The sequence below is a fragment of the Stegodyphus dumicola genome, chromosome X2 (genome assembly GCF_044657685.1).
Source record: "Stegodyphus dumicola isolate Sdum_Otavi_A_Nest chromosome X2, ASM4465768v1".
Classification (NCBI taxonomy): Eukaryota; Metazoa; Arthropoda; class Arachnida; order Araneae; family Eresidae; genus Stegodyphus; species Stegodyphus dumicola.
Window position 1 is genome coordinate 116,851,896 of NC_140781.1, and position 18,624 is coordinate 116,870,519.

General features: G+C 32.9%; 2 protein-coding genes across 4 annotated transcripts in view; both read left to right on the top strand.

Moving 5' to 3' along the window:
* The first annotated feature begins 9,662 nt into the window (after nucleotides 1-9,662).
* Nucleotides 9,663-10,753, top strand: LOC118188527 (protein FAM200C-like). Its single transcript, XM_085808822.1, has 2 exons — nucleotides 9,663-9,719; nucleotides 9,815-10,753. The coding sequence occupies exons 1-2, from the start codon at nucleotides 9,663-9,665 to the stop codon at nucleotides 10,751-10,753; spliced, it is 996 nt and encodes a 331-aa protein (XP_085664948.1).
* Nucleotides 10,754-11,999: 1,246 nt separating this feature from the next.
* Nucleotides 12,000-18,624, top strand: part of LOC118181703 (cysteine-rich with EGF-like domain protein 2) — a 68,037-nt gene continuing 61,412 nt past the window's right edge. The window contains exons 1-2 of one of the 3 annotated variants that reach the window (XM_085810130.1): nucleotides 12,000-12,299; nucleotides 13,773-13,912. The gene's annotated coding sequence lies outside the window, so the exon portion shown is untranslated. The remainder of the gene's footprint in view (nucleotides 12,300-13,772; nucleotides 13,913-18,624) is intronic. The other 2 variants (XM_085810128.1, XM_085810129.1) reach the window with 2 other exon arrangements.

Here is an 18,624-nt window from a genome sequence, read left to right on the forward strand (position 1 = left end):
CCCAAATCTCTCTGATAATTTATACGTGTACTTGATTTCTCCAGCTGCTACTGTTATATGAATAGCATCGAAAGATTTCTAAAAGGAAAAATTGACGTTTATAGTTCTTAAATATTTGCTAAATAGTTTTTATTAGAAATTTCTCCCAGCTAGCAACATTTTCAGCAATTATGAGAAAAATTCGCAGTAGTATTATAATCTTTGGAACTTTGTTCTGAAGATCATGTTTTAGAACAAACAAAAATTCAAAAGGACCGCCCTTCCACGATTTTGTTTCGTTTTTCCTAGTAATAACGTAAATAAAACTCTGAAATACTCCTCTGTTAACGAGGAAGTCTTCTTTAGAAATATCACCGTGATCGTAATTTAGTTCATATTCGCAGTTTGCAATCAAAAGTGTGATGGCATAAAAAAGCTCTAACAAGCTGATATCTCGTGGTGATTTGTTTGAATTCTTCATATAGAGCAAAAATTACTTTTCTTCTCAATTTATTTTCAAATGGCAATTCAGAAGCGCATTATTCTGTCTTTGCATTGACGATCCACATGACTAATACCTATAAAACGTCTCTTAAGAAAATGCCGCCCGGGGCTGACAGCGCCTTACACTCCCCTCTAGCTACGCCACTGAATGAATATATATATTTAAGAATGAGGGATTATACACTAAAACTAAGCTGCCAGAATTTAGAAGATATTTTGTAGCAACGCCGGCTGAGTTTGTAGAGCTTAATTTTCTACTATAATTGTTAAAATCACCTTCAGAAGAAAGACGAGAAAGACAAGAAAACGAGTCCTTTAGAAAGTAATATTATCACAGTTCAGTTCATTATTTCCAGGAATGCTGTAACGATCAAAATCAATATAATTTTATTCAGATTATTATTATTATTATTGACAGCAGAGCGATTTTTGCACCTGAACCATCCACATAACGACCAGTAAGTCACGAACAATTATAAAAGAATTTTCAAGCAAGAATACTTATAAAAATTTGCAATTGTACCTGTAAATTTTGTATGTTACGTTGAGAAAAAAAAAATAAATACATACATCAAGTTTTTAACAAATTTATTGCTTTCTTTGAATGAGTTGGTGGTGGCAAGGATGCTGTACGCTCAGAACAGGTCCCATGATTCTATAAAAAATCCCAGGCAAGGGAATTAACAATAAAAATATAATTAATAAACTATAAAATTTAATTACAAAGTACTTAAAGATATATTTAATCATGATTAGTTAATTTTTATTAATAATTAATATTTAACAGACTTTCTTTAATTTCAAAAGCTCTTCAGTTCTCAGTTTCGAAATAATTTAACCATTGAAACAGCAGATGGCAGCACTGTATACAATATTTGAATGCATTTTGAAATGATATAGCAGGTATTTACGGCACCAAAAATCAGCATAATTTTCATAACTCAAATCTAAAACGATAGTTTTTCAATTTTTTTCGAACCGAGATTCCTTGTTATGGTCAAGTTATGATTTGAGGTTATATATGTATAGCAGGTTTTAATTTCTAAAATTAAGAGAGCCGTGGACGGCCGTCAGTAGCAGTGAACAAAAATAAACATAGAAAGTAATTATAAATAAAACAATAATAAAATACTTAAGAAACTAAAATGAAATAAAATATAAAGCTAAATATTAGAGAGCAGATTCAGAAATGTTTGTATGCATGTGTGTGTGTGTGTGTATATATATGTGCTTATGTGTGCGTGTGTTGTGTGTATACAAACAGATACGTACATACATACATGTTGCATATATGAACCCATCCATCCATCCATGCATACATACATGTGTGAATCCGGTCCTTATAGCAGAAGAGTACCTAATAATAAATTAAGTTCAATTAATAATACATACATAATTTAAATTAAAATATAAAAGTTAAAATAATAAAGCGTGTGAGATGTGAGTGAAATAAAAATAAATTAAAAGATTTAAAGATCTTAAGTTAAACGGTAATGAAGCAAATGATAATTAATAGCGATAAGGTGCAATTGTTGGAATGAATAATATAAGGTGTGTCAAAACGCTTTTGAAATGTTTGTTTGTAAACTTGTTCAAAGGTATATAAGGGTCAAAACAAAATGCCACAGGATTCCGCTGGATTGGAAAAAAAATAAGGTCATCTTCAGATTCAGCAACTCCTTTCGTCCTTCCGAATAAACCTATCTAAACTCAATATAAATTTTAAATTCTTCGCTGTTTAATTTCACAGGTAGAGTAGTTCAACAATAATACTGTGGCAATTCAACAACAAACATGACATGACAAATGAAAAGACTAACGAATATTTTCAATAAAATGCTTTCATATAGTTGTTGCACCCAGACATAATAGAATTTGGGGGTGGGCGCTGAGCTGGTAACCAAATAAATCTGCAAAATAATTTAAGAATCTAGCAGTACGGTTATTCTAAATATCTATACGCAAATAAAAAATTAGGAATTTATTAAGATTATTTACTTTTCTTATTGATAATCTACAAGCCAAATCAAAAATTTACTGAGCTAAATGACAAAAAATTTGAGTGAAATAATTACTTTATTAAAACTACTACGTGTAATATTAAATGAAAAGCAAACGTGGGTACAGCACCTAGAACTGTCAACAAAAAACGTCTAAAACTGGTGTCAAAATAAAGATATTCCAAGGCTATAATTGACGCTTAATTCAGCAAAAACAAAAACGTAAAAAACTGAAAGCTTAAAAAAGATATCATATTGCGCTCAAAGGGGCATTTTTTTAAAGTAAAGTTTTGTGTGTTACCTTTAATTATTCAATACGCACTTAAACCACAAAATTCAATTCAACAGCAATATCGGAAAATAATTTAAAAAGAGGATACCATTAGAATTTCCGATACGCAGTCTCGCGCCCTGGTTATAAGAAAGTCTTTTTTTTTTTTTTTTTTTTTTTTTTTTTTTCGTGCAGTGTTGTCATTGCTCGCTTTGAAATCGTTGAGTTACTTTTTCAAAAACTCATAAATGCTTTACAAAATATGAAATAGATAATAAAGCAAATTCCAAGTTCCAGATTCCAAACTTGGGCTTCCCGATGCCCATATTCGAGGTGGAGACGTACGTTATTCAAAATTTGATGGCTCTAGGTGCCGTTGTTTTATCGCAATGCAAGAAACATATATACATGTATGTAGATTCTTTATTATTTAATTTCTTTAAATATATTACAGGGCGATAATATTTGGTGGCAATAATTTGAAAAGTGATTCAGACTCTAAGTTTTCAACACAAAATGTGAAAACGAAATTAATAGCCCCTCTGGGTTAACGCACTTTGGGCTAAAAAAAAGGTTTATGTCAGAAAGCGGCCAAAGAAACAGTCACCTATGAGGCAAGAGAATAAGCTATTAATAAAACAAAAACAAAAATATAAAATAAAATAAAATAAAATAAAGGAAAAAAACTTCCGTAAAATACCACAAAATATTATCGAACGACAGCGAAAGCAATATAAATATGACACTTTTACAATTCAGGGAGCAGATAGAATTTTCCATTTGTCAGTATACTTGTTAAAAAGCTATTAATTTTATGCATAATATGGATTGAATTATTTAGATTACGGAAAAGCACGATAAAGTTAAGGGATGGAATGAATTCCTTCAGAAGTTTTTAGTTCATCGCTCCTTGTAATCATTTATAATATGCCTCAGTTTCCCACCGTATCCAAACATGATACGGGAGTAAAATCTCGGTGATGGAGCGTTGTATCATATTTGATACTCTAAAAGCATATTTTATTTGATTTTTTAAAAGCGAATAAGTGTTGTTTCAATGCCATAGAACTTAATTGGATTTAATTGAGTGCTAGACTTTTTGTAAGGGATATTATATGTTATTTCGCTCCATGAGTGTGAAAAGCGTGATGTTGATCAGCGTAATGTTTAGGGTCTACAAGTGCTTCATACTGTGAAACAAGGAAGGATTATAGCATAGACAAATAAGACAAATGTCTGGGGCCCGGTTTTGGGGTGGGGGCCGGTCAAACCGTCCACTCTGGGGGGGGGAAGTGTAAAAAATAAAATAAAAGTGCCCTTTTATTTCACAAAATAAATATAAGTTTATCCATGCACTCAATTTAAATTTATCTAAATCTTTAGGTTTCCCTTTTTTTTTTTTTTTTTTTTTTTTTTTTTTTTTTAAATGTACAGATATAAATGGTGCGCTGTACATGAACAACGTTTCGCTGAGTAGTTGATCTGTAGGTGGGGCGTGACACGTGACAATTAGTGCGTATTTCATGGTACACAGAAGGCTACTAAAAACATTAAACATAGCAAGATTAGAGACAAAGAATATGTATTGTTAAGAAGGAAAACTTCTCCAAAACAGGAGTGGCTCCATCACATCACAGAGGGAAACAGTTCTACATGCGAAATAGCTGTCGCTAAAGTTTGAAGCCGTCGAAGTTCGAAGGTCACGTGAATTAAAAGTTCAAAGCTCTGTGACTCCATTTTTTTTCCGCCATATTGACGGAAATAAAAACAGCGATCAAACTGCGATATGGAGCAATTAAACAGCCAGTGAAAGTAAAACTTCACCTAATTGTTCATCACTTTCCAGGTAAGCTTGATTTCTAATTTTTAGTTTAACTTCAAAATAGGTGCAACGACGAAATGTAGCAAATAACTTTTTTAGCGATAGCTTTTTATTTTGATGCTGATAAGCGAAATTTTATCTAAATATACAAATCATTTAAGTTCTATAAAGAGATTTTCATATACCATATTGTAGTAATAGCATTTTTATGGGTATTTCTTATTCCTAAAATTAATATCTGATTATTTTAAATAGTGTAAATGCTAATTAATTGACAATACATAGATAGTTTTTAATGTTGTTTGCTAGCAGTAATGATATATCTGAAGAACTTGATTTAATTCCGGATAATTTATTAAACAAGTGGCATAAGAAAATACTACGTAGAATTATGGAAGGAAGGAGGAGAAGGAGTAAAATATATTATTTTTGCTACGTAAAACGTACGAAAAACGTAAGAATCGTACAAGTAAGTTACAACGTATTCCACAATTTCCTGTACACATCGAAGAAACTCTCGTCGCCAGGTTCCGTCGCAAAATCCCTTGGCGAATTTGAAACAAGAGAAATAAAACATAATTTCCTTAAGGGCTGAAGGTAAAGATGGATTAGAATTAGGATCGTTAACTAGAACAGAAATATTTTTTTGAATATGAAACGTCTCTAGAAACTAATTCACCAATGGAAGACGTTCTTTGAATAACTTTGGCTGCAGAAAAAAGGAAAGTGTGATTTTCGGACCAACAGTTCTGGGCAACCGAGGACTTCTCTGTTTCCTTTTTCCTAACATATGCCTCATGTTCTTTAACGCGAAATTTTAAGACCCTCTTAGTTTGAGCAATGTAAGTTAAACCACACTGGCAAGGAATTCTGTAAAAACCCCAGAAATTCATATATGGAATGGTATCCTTAAGTATGCAACTCGGAATTTTATTGATAGGGGGAATAATCGACCCAAGAGTTAAATTTCTGTAAAATACATGCAATCTTTTAACAAACTGATGGAAAGAAAGGAATGACAACCGAATTCTCATGATCTCCTAAAACAAGAGTGTGCCTCTTGGTGTGTTGAGATAAGAATTTTTTAACTACTTGGCTAATAATGTTGGGTAAGAAGTCCCTATCAATAGCTACAGCTTTTAACTAATGTATTTTTTTATCAAGAGCCAGTTTGGAGGAGCAAACTTGAAGTGCACGGAAAACGAAGGAATAAAATGAAGCTAACTTTTGTTTAGTCGGATGGCATAATAAGTGTGGTGGAAGGCAAACCCATGAAGGTTTACGGTAAACAGTAGCACTGAAGCTGGATGTGTTACGTGTGACCAAAATGTCGAGGAACGGAAAAGAATTACATGTCTCAAGTTGAGAAGTGAACTGAATAGCAGGACCAATGGAATTCATTATTGAAATAACTTTATTTAAAGCATCTTTATTACCGTCAAACAGGGTAGAAGTATCGTCTACGTAATGGAACCATACCAGGAAGTTTAAAGTTTCAAACAATTTTGATTCATAATAATGCATGTAGATATTAGCCAGGATGGGACTAAGAGGGCTTCCCGTGGAAAATCCCTCAGATTGCTTTAATTCTTATTTTGGAAAACAAAATGCGTTTGTTTCAAACAGAGTTGAGTAAGGGAAATTAGCTCATCAATTTCGATACAGGACAAATAAAATTCACGAAGTCTGGTTTTTAGATACTTTAATGCAGCCTCCACTGGAACATTGGTGAATAATGATTTTACATCAAAAGAAACCATGAGTAAATTTATAGAAAAAATGCTTTTAACCTTTTTTACAAACTCTATTAAATTTTTTGGGTGTAAATGTTATTGCCTAATAGAGTTGAAAATTTAGAAACTAAATATTTAGCTAACGTGTACAAGGCAGTGCCTAAGTTTGATTCTGTTGTCATTCCTTTCTTTCCATCAATTAGTTATAAAATTTAACTTTGAGGTTGTTTATCCTCCTATCAATAAAATTCCGAGTTCCATACTTAAGGATCCCATTCCATATATGAATTCCTGGGGTATTTACAGGATTCCTTGCCAATGAGGTTTAATTTACATTGGTCAAACTGAGAGAACCTTAAAATTTCGCATTAAAGAACATGAGGCATATGTTAGGAAAAAGGAAACGCAGAAGTTTCCTGTTGCCCAGAACTGTTGGTCCGAAAATCACACTTTCCATTTTTCTGCAGCCAAAATTATTCAAAAAGCATTTTCCATCGGTGAATTACATTTTCTAAAGAACTTTTACATTCATAAAAAAAATCTTTCTGTTCTAGTTAACGGTGCTAATCCCAATCCATCTTTATCTTCAGTCTTTAAGGAAATCATGTTTTAGTTTTCTTGTTCTAGCAATAAATGGCGCCAGTAGCTTAAGTTCCTTCCAGCCAATTCTTATCTTATCTTATCTTGTCTGCACTTTGACAGCTGAGGGTGATGGTTCAGTAAAAACATCGAATTTAGTTCTGTGAAAATTTGCAAATATAACGCGAATTTTTAATGTTTGACTTCTAAGTTAATATTTGTTCGGTGTGGAATTTTAATCTAAATCTTCTGATTTTTTAGGGGATTGAATTATCATTTTACTTACCCCACCATGCTGTTATTTGAGAAGACAAGGTCAACAGCCGCCTGCGAATTGTATTTATTGGTGTAGCTCATAGAAAAGGAGAACTTTCACTAAATGACTGTCTTCACACTGGGGCGGACTTGTATCCTAATTTGCTTGAACTGTTATTAAAATTTAGACAAAATTCTGTAGTTTATACATCGGACGTACAGAGAATTCAAATCCTACAAATTCAAATCGACCCAAAAGATAGTCGGCATACTAAAGTTTTCTGGATTGATGATCTAAGTTTATGTGAATTTATTGTGCTGAATTTTCTTGTGTTATGTTTGAATCTACACCAAGTCCTTACCTGTTCGCAGCTACATTGAAATTTCATTTTGAAAATCATATAGAAATTTGTATCCAGAAACCTGTGAATTGCTACTAAATTCTTTTGGGTTGACGATTTTGTTGCTGGAGCTTTAAAAACCAGCATCAAAAGCACTGAAATTCTTAAGGATGCTGGAATAGTGCTAAGGAAATGGCAGACTAATTCTGTCGAACTTCACAACCTATGGAAGAGAGATGGTATAGAACTAGCGATACTGAAGAAGTCATCACTGGATATGGTACGCCGTCGAATGTTCTTGGAGTGGCCTCGAATATCGACAAGGACTTGATGTTTTTCGACGTAAAAAACTTGATGAATTTGCTTTCCAACAGATCCAGGACAAAGTGCTTCGTCTTGCAAATATTGGGTCATATCTTTGACCCAATTGGATTCATCGGACCTTTCATAATCGACTTCAGCTATTACTTCAACAGCTATGGCCATCTGGCATGGACTAAGATGATAAACTCCCGTCTTCACTGGAATACAAGTGGCAGTTGTGGTGCAGCGAAGTTGAACATTTGAATAACGTAGCAGTTCCTAGATATTATTTTTCTGAATTCAATTTATAAGATTTTGTTTCATTTGATATTCATTCTTTTTCAGGTGCATCTATGGCGGCATACTGGTCAGTGGTATATTTGAGAGCTGTCACTCGAGACAATAGAGTTATTACTAGTTTTATATGTTCCAAGAATAGTCGCCCCTCTCAAATCTATCACACTTCCCCGTTTGGAACTGTTAGGATATTTGGTATCTTCTAGGCTTGCTAAACAAGTAAGTAAATGTTTGAAGTTTGATGTAAATTGCTACTTTTGGACTGATTCCAAAATATGTCTGCTTTGGGTAAAGAGAAAGGCCTGCAAATACAAACCCTTTGTGAAGAAAAGAGTAGAAGAAATTACAAATTTAACCGATCCTAACAAGTGATCTCATTTCTCTGGAATGGAAAATCATGCGGACATCCTTTCTAGGGGTGTTTCAGCCTCGAACTTAGCTGGAGATCCTTTGTGGTAGCATGGACCACTTTGGTTGAGTCAGCGTTATGAGTTTGGGCCTGATAAGATTAAAATTCAGAATCTCACTGAGGATTTAGAATTGAGAAAAGAATTTGAAACTGTAACACAAAATAAATGTGCAGTGGGGAATTCTCAGTTTATTTTGGATTTGGATAACTATAGTAACCCGACGAAGGTACCGAAAATTGCGGTATTAATTATAAGAGTCTTTGGTAAACTTAGAAAAGAACATGTAAAATTGGGACCTTACACTGCAGTTGAACACTTAAACGCAGATCAGAGCTGGATAAAGTATGCACAAAGACTTGTGTACTCTTCTGAATGAGAATGCCTTAAATGTGGTACACAAATTCCTAAAAAAATCGTCTCTTTATAAGTTAGCCGCATTTTTAGATGAAAACTGTATTTTGCACGTAAGAGGTAGGCTTGAACAAAGTGGATTTGCAATTGATGAAATCCATCCAGTTATATTCCCCAAACAGTCAAAATTCACTAAGTTATTAATTTTAAGAGAACATAACAAAATTTACCATGGTGGTGTGTATCTGCGACTCTTGCTAAAATTAGAAATAGGTTTTGGATTCCAAAGGGTAGACAAGTTGTACAGAAGGTGTTAAAATTGTTTCATTTGTAGCAGATACTCTGTAAAACCTGCTAAACAGATAACAGCTCAATTGCCAAGGGATCGAATATTGGAAAATCCCCCATTTACTGTATCTGGATTTGATTTCACTGGTTCAGTCTTTCTTCTTTTCAGAAAGGACACTCAACAAAGATCATATATAGCCTTATTCATATGTGGAGTTACTAAAGCACTTCATATCGAATTGATTACTGATATGTCGACGAAAAGTTTTATTTGGGCCTTAAGACGTTTTTTTGGCAAGAAGGAAGAATTGTAAGGTGATCCTTTCTGATAATGCTAAGAAATTTAAGGTTTTTTTCCCAAATTTTGGCTGATTTGGACTTTAAAAAGTTTGTTGCTGTACATGAAATAACGTGACAGTTTATTGTCTCTCATGCCTCATGGTGGGGTGGGTTCTACGAAAGACTCATGAGAAGTATAAATCACCCTTTACGGAAAATCCTTGGAAAGGATTGCTTTGGCTTCAAGGACATGACTACCGTTCTTGTGGAAACTGAATTGGTATTAAATCCTAGGCTCCTTGCTTATGTAAGAAATAAACTAGATGAACTCAAAGCTCTTACTCCAGCCCACTTTAAAACATTTTATGCAAGTTCTTACAGACCAACAGATTCTCTCTCCAGTTGGACGAGTCTACATTACCCGGCAATGAAGCTCTGTTCTTAGGATATGTCCGATTTATCAAAGATGAAAATGTGTGCCAAGAACTGCTTTTTGCTACATATTTAGAGGCTGATACCAGAGAAGAATCGATTTTTCAGGCCGTGGAACATTTTTTTACTGACAAAGCTATTCCATGGAAGAACATTGTTTTTGTTGCGACTGATGGTGCACCGTCTATGGTTGGTCGTCATCGTGGTTTTATAGCTCACTTAAAGCGACAACTGCCTGATATACTGGTCATTCACTGCGTGATTCACAGGCAGCATTTAGTTGCAAAAAAGCTGAGTCCTAGATTGCATAAGTCTTTACAATATGTAATAAATGCTATCAGCAAGATTCGAAGCAATTCTTTGAACTCTCGGTTATTTGCTCAGCTATGTGAGAAAAACAACGAAGTCTTTACTCGATTACTTCTGCACACTGAAGTTCGCTGGCTATCAAGAGGTTCTTGCTTAGAAAGATTTTCAGCCATTTTTGAATCTGTGTTGGAGTTTTTACAAGAAAAAGATCCGCATTTGAAAGGAAATCTGAACAATTGTAAAACAGATATTTATTACTTGACTGATATCTTTGGAATGTTCAACCAAGTTAATTTGCAACTGCAGGGTGACGATCTTAACTTGATTAAAACAAAATCAATAATATCGGCCTTAGTGGGTAAACTAATCCTTTATAAACAAAATTTAGGCAGAAAAGAATATTCGCAGTTTCCGCATTTGTCAAAATTACCAGAAATGATTCAAGATGATGACATTTTATTATATGTCCCTCACTTGGACGCATTACACAAGGATTTTACGGAGAGGTTTGAGGATCTTTTAAATTTACAAATTCTTCAATGGATAATAAATCCGTACAATACTACAGCCATAGAAGAAACCAATGTGATAATGCAATAAGAGTTGATTACCATCAGCACAGACGAAGAGCTTAAGCAGAAGTTCAACGAAGGCTATTAGAAGTTCTGGTTGCAACGCAACATTGAAACACAGTATCCTACACTGTGGAACATTGCTGAAAAATACCTTATTGCTTTTCCATCATCATACCTAGTTGAAAAAAGCTTCAGTGTGGTAACAAACATTTTGACGAAACAAAGAAACCGTTTGAAAATCAACCAAAGTGGAGATTTAAGGCTGCAACTCACCAATATTGAACCGGATGTAGCTAGATTGGTAGATAGTCACCAGGTTCATCCATCACACTGAATGTTTTATTTTCTCTTTGCGAATTAATACTTTTTTAAATATAATTTTCTACCTACTTAAGATTCTTTAAGTACTCAATTTGTAATAATCATTATAAATTAAACTTGATATTTACTGAATTGTATGTCTTTTTATTTTGTTAAATTTTGATGAGAAAATGAAGTCAACTTTACTCACTTAACCAAGTGCAAAGTTTTCCAATTGGTACCTTAGTACCTAGGTATTTTGTATCAATAGGAAAAAACTAAAGATAGGCCCCCTTATTCATAATAGTCTGCTAACTTAAAGCATTGCTAATTCTCACTCTGTCTTCTTCTATTGACCTAAGTCAGAATGAAAAATAACACTCTGTAGCAGCTGTTTTAAGTTAGCGGACCATTATGAATAAAGGGGTTGATCTTAAAAGTAGATAATTTGGCCATGGGGGTCTGAGGTAACAGTTCATTTTGGAAAAGGGGTCACTTGTACAAAATAGTTTGGGGATCCCTGCTGTAGCATATCTTATCTAGATGCTAGGGGATCGAGTGGCAAATATCCCTTCACGGTTGGGACAGCTAAAGTGCGTCTCGCGATAAGATTCTCGCAAGCTACGAAACGGAGGAAGTTGTAGAGCAGAATTTTCTTCTCCTCTTACCTGGAGAAGAATTCTCTAGCCTTCGTTGTTGATAAGCCTAATGATAAGCATTACACATGAGCAATTAAGTAGCACATTATAGCAAGCATAGAAGCAAGCGCTTTCATATTGCTCTACAATAGAAGAAGACAGAGTGAGAATTAGCAATGCTTTAAGTTAGCAGACTATTATGAATAAGGGGGCCTATCTTTAGTTTTTTCCTATTGATACAAAATACCTAGGTACTAAGGTACCAATTGGAAAACTTTGCACTTGGTTAAGTGAGTAAAGCGTATCCACGCGCTAGTTGGGGTGATGAAGTTGCTCTGCGCACAGAGAAGTTATTCAGTTTCAGGAAAGTGTCATGCGCAATGCTATTTAATTGGCTACTTATAGTGGGATGAAAGTGTGTCTTCAATTCCTGTGGAGGATTTGGTGTCTGCTATTTGAATCTGCGGTGTTTATAGTTGGGATACAGGTTTAAACATTTGGTATGGTGTAAACAGTATAATGAGTTTGCTGACAGAATGAGATATCGCTGGAGGAGCAGAAACATTTTATGCTTTTACAGATGATTTTTAGTAATGTGTGGCAGAGTTTAACAAATTGTTTATTGTTTACAAGGTATTGATTTTCAATATGTTTGTGATACCGGTACTACTTTTATATGTATATATAAGTGGCTTTGATTCCATAGCTTAAAATTTTTTAATGAGAGTTATACCAAATGATTCCTCATGCTTGCGAACTTATCTTATTTAGCTAGTTTGTTTCGATAAGAACTTTAAGCAATTCGGCCTCTTAATGTCAAAAGTTAGCGTCAGATGATTATTATATAAGTGTCTAATGATTATTATTTAAAGAATCCTTTTTTTTTTTTTTTTTTTTTTTGTTCGTGAAATTATAAATTTAATTTGGCTTTTAATTTTATATACCGATACTGAGGATTCCGCAGCTTTAATCTCAAAATTTGCATTTTGATTCTTACATAAAGCCAGACTTGGATTTGGTGATCAATTTTGTTATGTATGTATTTATTGTTACTCATACAATGTTAGAGAAATTTTTATTTTTTACAAAAGTAGTTTGATATATAGTTAATTCTTTCAGTATGTGATAGAAATGCAGTGACTAACTTCAGATCAGCTTATTTTGCAATATTGATCTCAAAAACTTGACATATTTTTATCGGTGCTTTAAATTACGAAACATACTGCAATATTGTAGAATGTGCATGTCTCTCTTTGGTTGTTACATTGGTATATTTTGCTGTATTAGATACATGTATGTAGATTAAACAAAATGATTATTCGTTATTGAGACCACAGAACCACTTTTCCTTAGATGAATATATGAACCACTTTTCCCTAGAAAGACCTCCAAGAAGTCCTTTTTAAGACAGAGAGACCTTCAGTTCTTAGCAATAATAAACCTAATCAACTTCTTATAAGTAATATAAAATAATCAAAGTAATATAACATTTCATTATAGTTTTTAAATTAATCATTAGTCTAAACTTAAATGAAAAAATTCTTAATATAAAACTAAAGGGCAGTAATCATCACTTCATAAAAGTAATGTAAAATCAACATGAAATCTGTTTATTCATTTGTCACACAAACATTATACAGTAACAGCATTATTGTTGGAAGTATCTTACTGAATGTCACTACTTGCATTTGAAATCATGTTATTTTCTTTAGAAAGTTAACTGAGAAATATTTTTTAAAAGTAGGATTGAATTGCAAGGTAAATCACCCCTTTAATGTAAATTTAAAGAATTTTGACATTCTTTTAATATTTCATGTTACATGTTCTGAGCTATCTAAAAAATTGATATATGTGCCATTGGTTTAAAATTTTTAGACCTTTTAAATGAAATCTGTTAATTATGATATTCTATGTAATTTAAGACAATTGGCCCAATTCAATACAGTTTCTTTGTTAAATAGTCTTTATCGTAATAAAGAATGGTCTATGCTTCTGTAGTGCATATAATAGTAATAATTGGCAAAAAGCAACTTTTATTTAATTTTTTATTTCAAATGAAATGGTTGTAAATTTCAAGATGCCAATGATGCTGATTTCCTTTTATAGGAGTCTGCTAGTCTGCTGTGGGTGATATGAAATTGTGTCATTTGTTTGTCAAAATATGTTGAGTCCTTTCATTAGAAATTCATTCCAAAGAAAAGTTTACCTTTGTTAATCATTAATGCTTAAATTGGCATATGTCACTTGTGAGTATTTACTGAATATCTATAATAATGTACTTACAGATATAAACATTATTTACTGTTGCTTTAGATTTAATTTAATTTGTGATCTTTTTTCTCCTTTGTATTATGAAAAATCATTATCAAATTAACTATCAAATGAATAAATGCATCAAAAATGTTTTTATTAAATAATAAATATTAAAATAAATGAACTTAAATTAGTCCTTTCTTTTGGGATTTTTATTATTCTGTATTACAGATGTAGAAGTGATACTGAAAATTTTCTGCTCTGAATAAATTTAAAAAATTGTCCGACAGTTGTTCTTATTGGAATCCAAGAGGTGGGGGAAGTGAGCCATTTTCCATAAGTATAAGACTAGAAATACAAATTTTAATATAGTAGAGTCTGAATTTTCTGACATTTGTTTATTTCACATATTGTAAAATTTTAAGGTAAAGTATATTTATTGGTACCCCTTGGAGATAATTGACAATTTTTGGCAGTACATGGACACCGAGTTTATGTAATTCTTTAACTTGTTGTTTCTACACAAAGCTGATACCAAGCCGATTTTTGGGCTGCTACACAAATCCAAAATAACAAGTCAAAGAATTGCGCAAACCCAGTATCCATATACACATTGACCTATTTCACTTAAAAAAAATAATAATAAAAAAATCAGAGAATTGCACAAACTAGGCATTGCGCACTCCCTTTGTCCATGTGCACATCGATTTATATTCACTTAAAAAGTCAAAGGAGCAGCCAACAGAAAATATATAATCTCAATAAACTACATTTTAAATCAAACAACAAAATAACATAAAAAAGGAAATTCATCTTAGCACTATACAAAGGAAATATTCACCTACCTTATTTACATATTTCCCTGACTTCAGTCAAACAAAATTCCTTAACAGCATCCAAAAACTTCCTAAAATTATCTGAACTAGAATCTGTATACTGGCGTCGCCACATAAATTCACAAAAATAAAAGTAAAATATATCCTTCATAGTGCAGGTATTCTTCGACTTTCTACCATACGCATTTCCTTCCTACAAACAGGACACTTATAAGGGCAACTAAGTAAACTTTCATTTACACACCAGTCAATCAATGTTTTTTTTCCCTTTCATTTGAAATCATACAGAAACTTCAAATTAATCCTACAACATTCAGCCATTTTACTGTGTAAACCACAAAACAGCAACATACCAAAATCTGTCCCATCATTCAAATTCAGCACAATCACACAACCAATTATGCCATAATAGTACAGTCAAAAGTCGTTAATTCGGACACCCATAATCCGAAATGATCTATAATCCGGACCTCAAAGCTAAAAACTTTCTGCGCATGCGCCACGTCGACACATGCGTATAGGCGTTTACGCATGCGCGCAAGACCTTTTACCACTGCGCATATGCGTGTGCACAAGCGCAGAATACGTTTTCGCGTGCGTGTTTTATGTATAACGGACAGTATAATCTAAAATTATCTAATTATCTATTTCAGTTATTGTTGATGATTGTGTTGTTCCTTAATCTTCGAATTGGATCTGGCTTATTATTTTTTGCAGACTGTAAGAGCAATTTTATAAAAGTAAACTTGAACTTTCGATTATGTCAAATAGAATTTCCCGATTCTGGAGCTTCCAAAGGATCGTACAAAACGAAAGTATGTTTTGATGTCCATCAAACAAAACGTGGAATTGCTGCAAAAAATGGATAAAGACATGAAGAATGTGACAGAGAAGTTAGTGAAAACGAAAAAATTTCGATTGACAAGTTAGTCGGTATTCTCGGCACAACAATTAACGGGACTTTGTAACTGAACAAGAAATTGTGTCTGTTTATAGAATTAAAGAGAAAGTATTATCACATAAAACGAAGCAACTTAAAATAACTTACATTGAAAGAAATGTTTAATAAAGTAAACAAATAAATATTAAGCTTTTTTTTTTGTAAATTTTGATACCCTTTAGATTATAACTGTTCTTTATTTCATAAATTAAGGTTTCATATTTTTAATTTTAGAATTTCTGCATGCCATCTTACGAGATTTAAACTGATGATCTATAATCCGGAAAAATCGCTAATCCGGAATCGCCCGACGAGTCCGGATTAACGACTTTTGACTGTATTCAACTACTCAGGTTACCATAAATGAAACAACAACTTAGTGATAATCCAATGGGCACCCTTCAATCTACTCTAACCAATTTTAATTCATACAAATTTTGCTACTTTTAAGTTGCCCATGGAAATCGTGGGATGCACAGCAATAGGCTTATCAAATATTCTGAATAAATAAATTCCCACATATACTTAAGCCTTATTGAAGGCCGGCGATGGATATCTTGCGGCCTAGTGCAGTCTATGTGGATCCAAAATTCTGCGACTCGCTGCGGCCATATGAGCCCTGGTGCTGGTTCTGGGTGAATAACAAATCAGTTATTCTTAATTCAAATAGCCCTAAATGTAATCTTTGGGTCTATGAGTATCATCAACAAAATCTATTTTTAGCATATGAAAAAAAATTTTAGGTAAATTTTTCCTCGTTAACATTTTTTAGCACATTTAACTTAAATCTGTAATTATCGCCAAGTGATAAAAATGCTCATTGTCAGCATAAAAGGTTGCCATACTCCTTTATTATTCAATTACTAACATAAAAAAATTGTTTAGGCATCGCTACATGAGTCATTACTCAAGTTGTTATGTTTTGATAAACATGCATTGATGAAAGGAAAGTATAATAAATAATGATTCGCCAGGGTTGGCGTCGGGTCAACCATGTATCTACTATGTGGAATGTTTTGGTTTGAGATGTGTGTCAAAGCACATACCCAGCAATGGAGCCAAATTAGTGATGGTACAAATTTATGCTAAAATGATTGTTTCTTCAATAACAAGCTATTTTATTTAGTGTCAAAGTGAAATTAAGAATCGCGACTCTCCAGATGTTTTATTATGCATGGAGGGGGGGGGGAATCAAATGTGCATGCGTAAAGCCTAAGAGAAAAACTTTGTTGATGGTTTTGAGGTCTGGATTTTAGATCATTCCAGATAATGAACATTTGAATTTCAGATGCAGTACTGTATAAATAATAATAATTGCCAATGTACTGTGTTTTTCATTAATTATATATTATTCGTACTGCTTTCATATGGTTCATATTTCTAATAAGAATGACAGTGGCCATGACATTTACTAGCCTTTTAGCATGGTAACTTGTTATAACTTTTTATAATATGTCATTTCCTTTTAAGTCCAATACAATGTGTAGAGTTCTTTCCTTTTATTCTGCTAAATTAAATGTCGCGGAACCTAGTGAACTGTTAAATGAATTATCTCTTCTCAGTTCAAAGAACAGGAATCATAAACTCGAGATGGGTTAAATTACACTTTATTCACTCAAAATAAGATGAACAGTTAGCCCCTTTCTTCAGGCTTACAACAAAGCCTCCACTTAGGCTTAAATTCAAAAATAAGAAATAAGAACTAACTATGACTAACTTAGAGATTTAGTCGATGCTAACACAATTCTAACGTAGTTGGCCCATAATCTAAACTAGCTGGCAAACTATCAAAACAAACGTAATATATGGCCGAGTGTAACAGCAGTTAGAGAGACTTAGCAAAAAGGCAGATACACGCTACTCAGGATTTCTCTCTCTCTCTTTCAGGGAAGTAAGATGAACCTTCCTTTAATACTATCTTTTACTCATTTGCATTCAACGTGATTCTAAAAACTCATTCAGGTAGGGAGTTGTAAGTTGAAACAAGGCAAGATAGGAAAGGTTAACTAAATTAAATAACTCTTATAAAATTAAAATATACCTTACAAAGGTATATCTTTTCTATTGGACAATTTTTATAAAATGCATTGCATATTATAATGCAGCTCTATTAGTCGGGTGCTGCAACAGACATTGTCAACTTAAAGTACAACTTGCGATTTAACTTCTGATAATTCAACACTTAATATAGTTTTCTGTCCTATAGTTTACTAGAGTACTAGGGCCTCAATGCAAAAACTTTTCTGCATCTGCATGATTTGTAGTGTTTCAGAAAACTAATAAAAAGCCGGAACATTCAAAGATGCATAGAGCCAAGTTTTTAAATTGATGGCTTTGAGTAGAGCTGGATTAATTGTAAAACAGTGGAAGCATGTGTTGAATGTGCCGAGGTGAAATGGAGTACAACATAATGTTTGTTTAACATGTTGTGAATTCATCTCTTTTAAGTCATCAGAGTTTAAGAAGGCATGAAATTAAGGACTCAGTCTTCTTAAAAAAAAAAAAAAAAACAAGGATTTCCTAATTTCAGCATATGTATGTTTTAAGAACGAAAATCACAATCTTTTTCTGTTTACTTTTTTAATTAAAGTAAATTCACGAAAGTCTCAAGTGCCTCTTGTGGCATCAGAGCTCTATGCAACTGCATAATTTTCGTACTTTTGTGTGTGTCACTCTTTCCATCTCAGACAGTAACCAGTTTAGGTGCTGGTTCATTGCGACATTTTACTATGTTACTCTTATATTTGTAGCTTTGCATTGTGAATATTAAAGATGAACTTCATTATGTAAAATGAATTAATGTATCATGACTTGTATTATAGTGTTTTATAACATGAAAATGAAAAATATAGGACCAATGTACATAAAAACCAACTGAGAATTTAACCAAATTTTTAGATTTCCATAATTTTGCTTAAAAAAACAAACA

Excerpts from the sequence above, each read along its gene's own strand:
- LOC118188527 (XM_085808822.1), top strand. The coding sequence starts at position 9,663 with ATGACTACCGTTCTTGTGGAAACTGAATTGGTATTAAATCCTAGGCTC. Across the intron at positions 9,720-9,814 it reads ATCCTAGGCTCCTTGCTTAT|TTGGACGAGTCTACATTACC; the intron begins GTAAGAAATAAA and ends TTCTCTCTCCAG.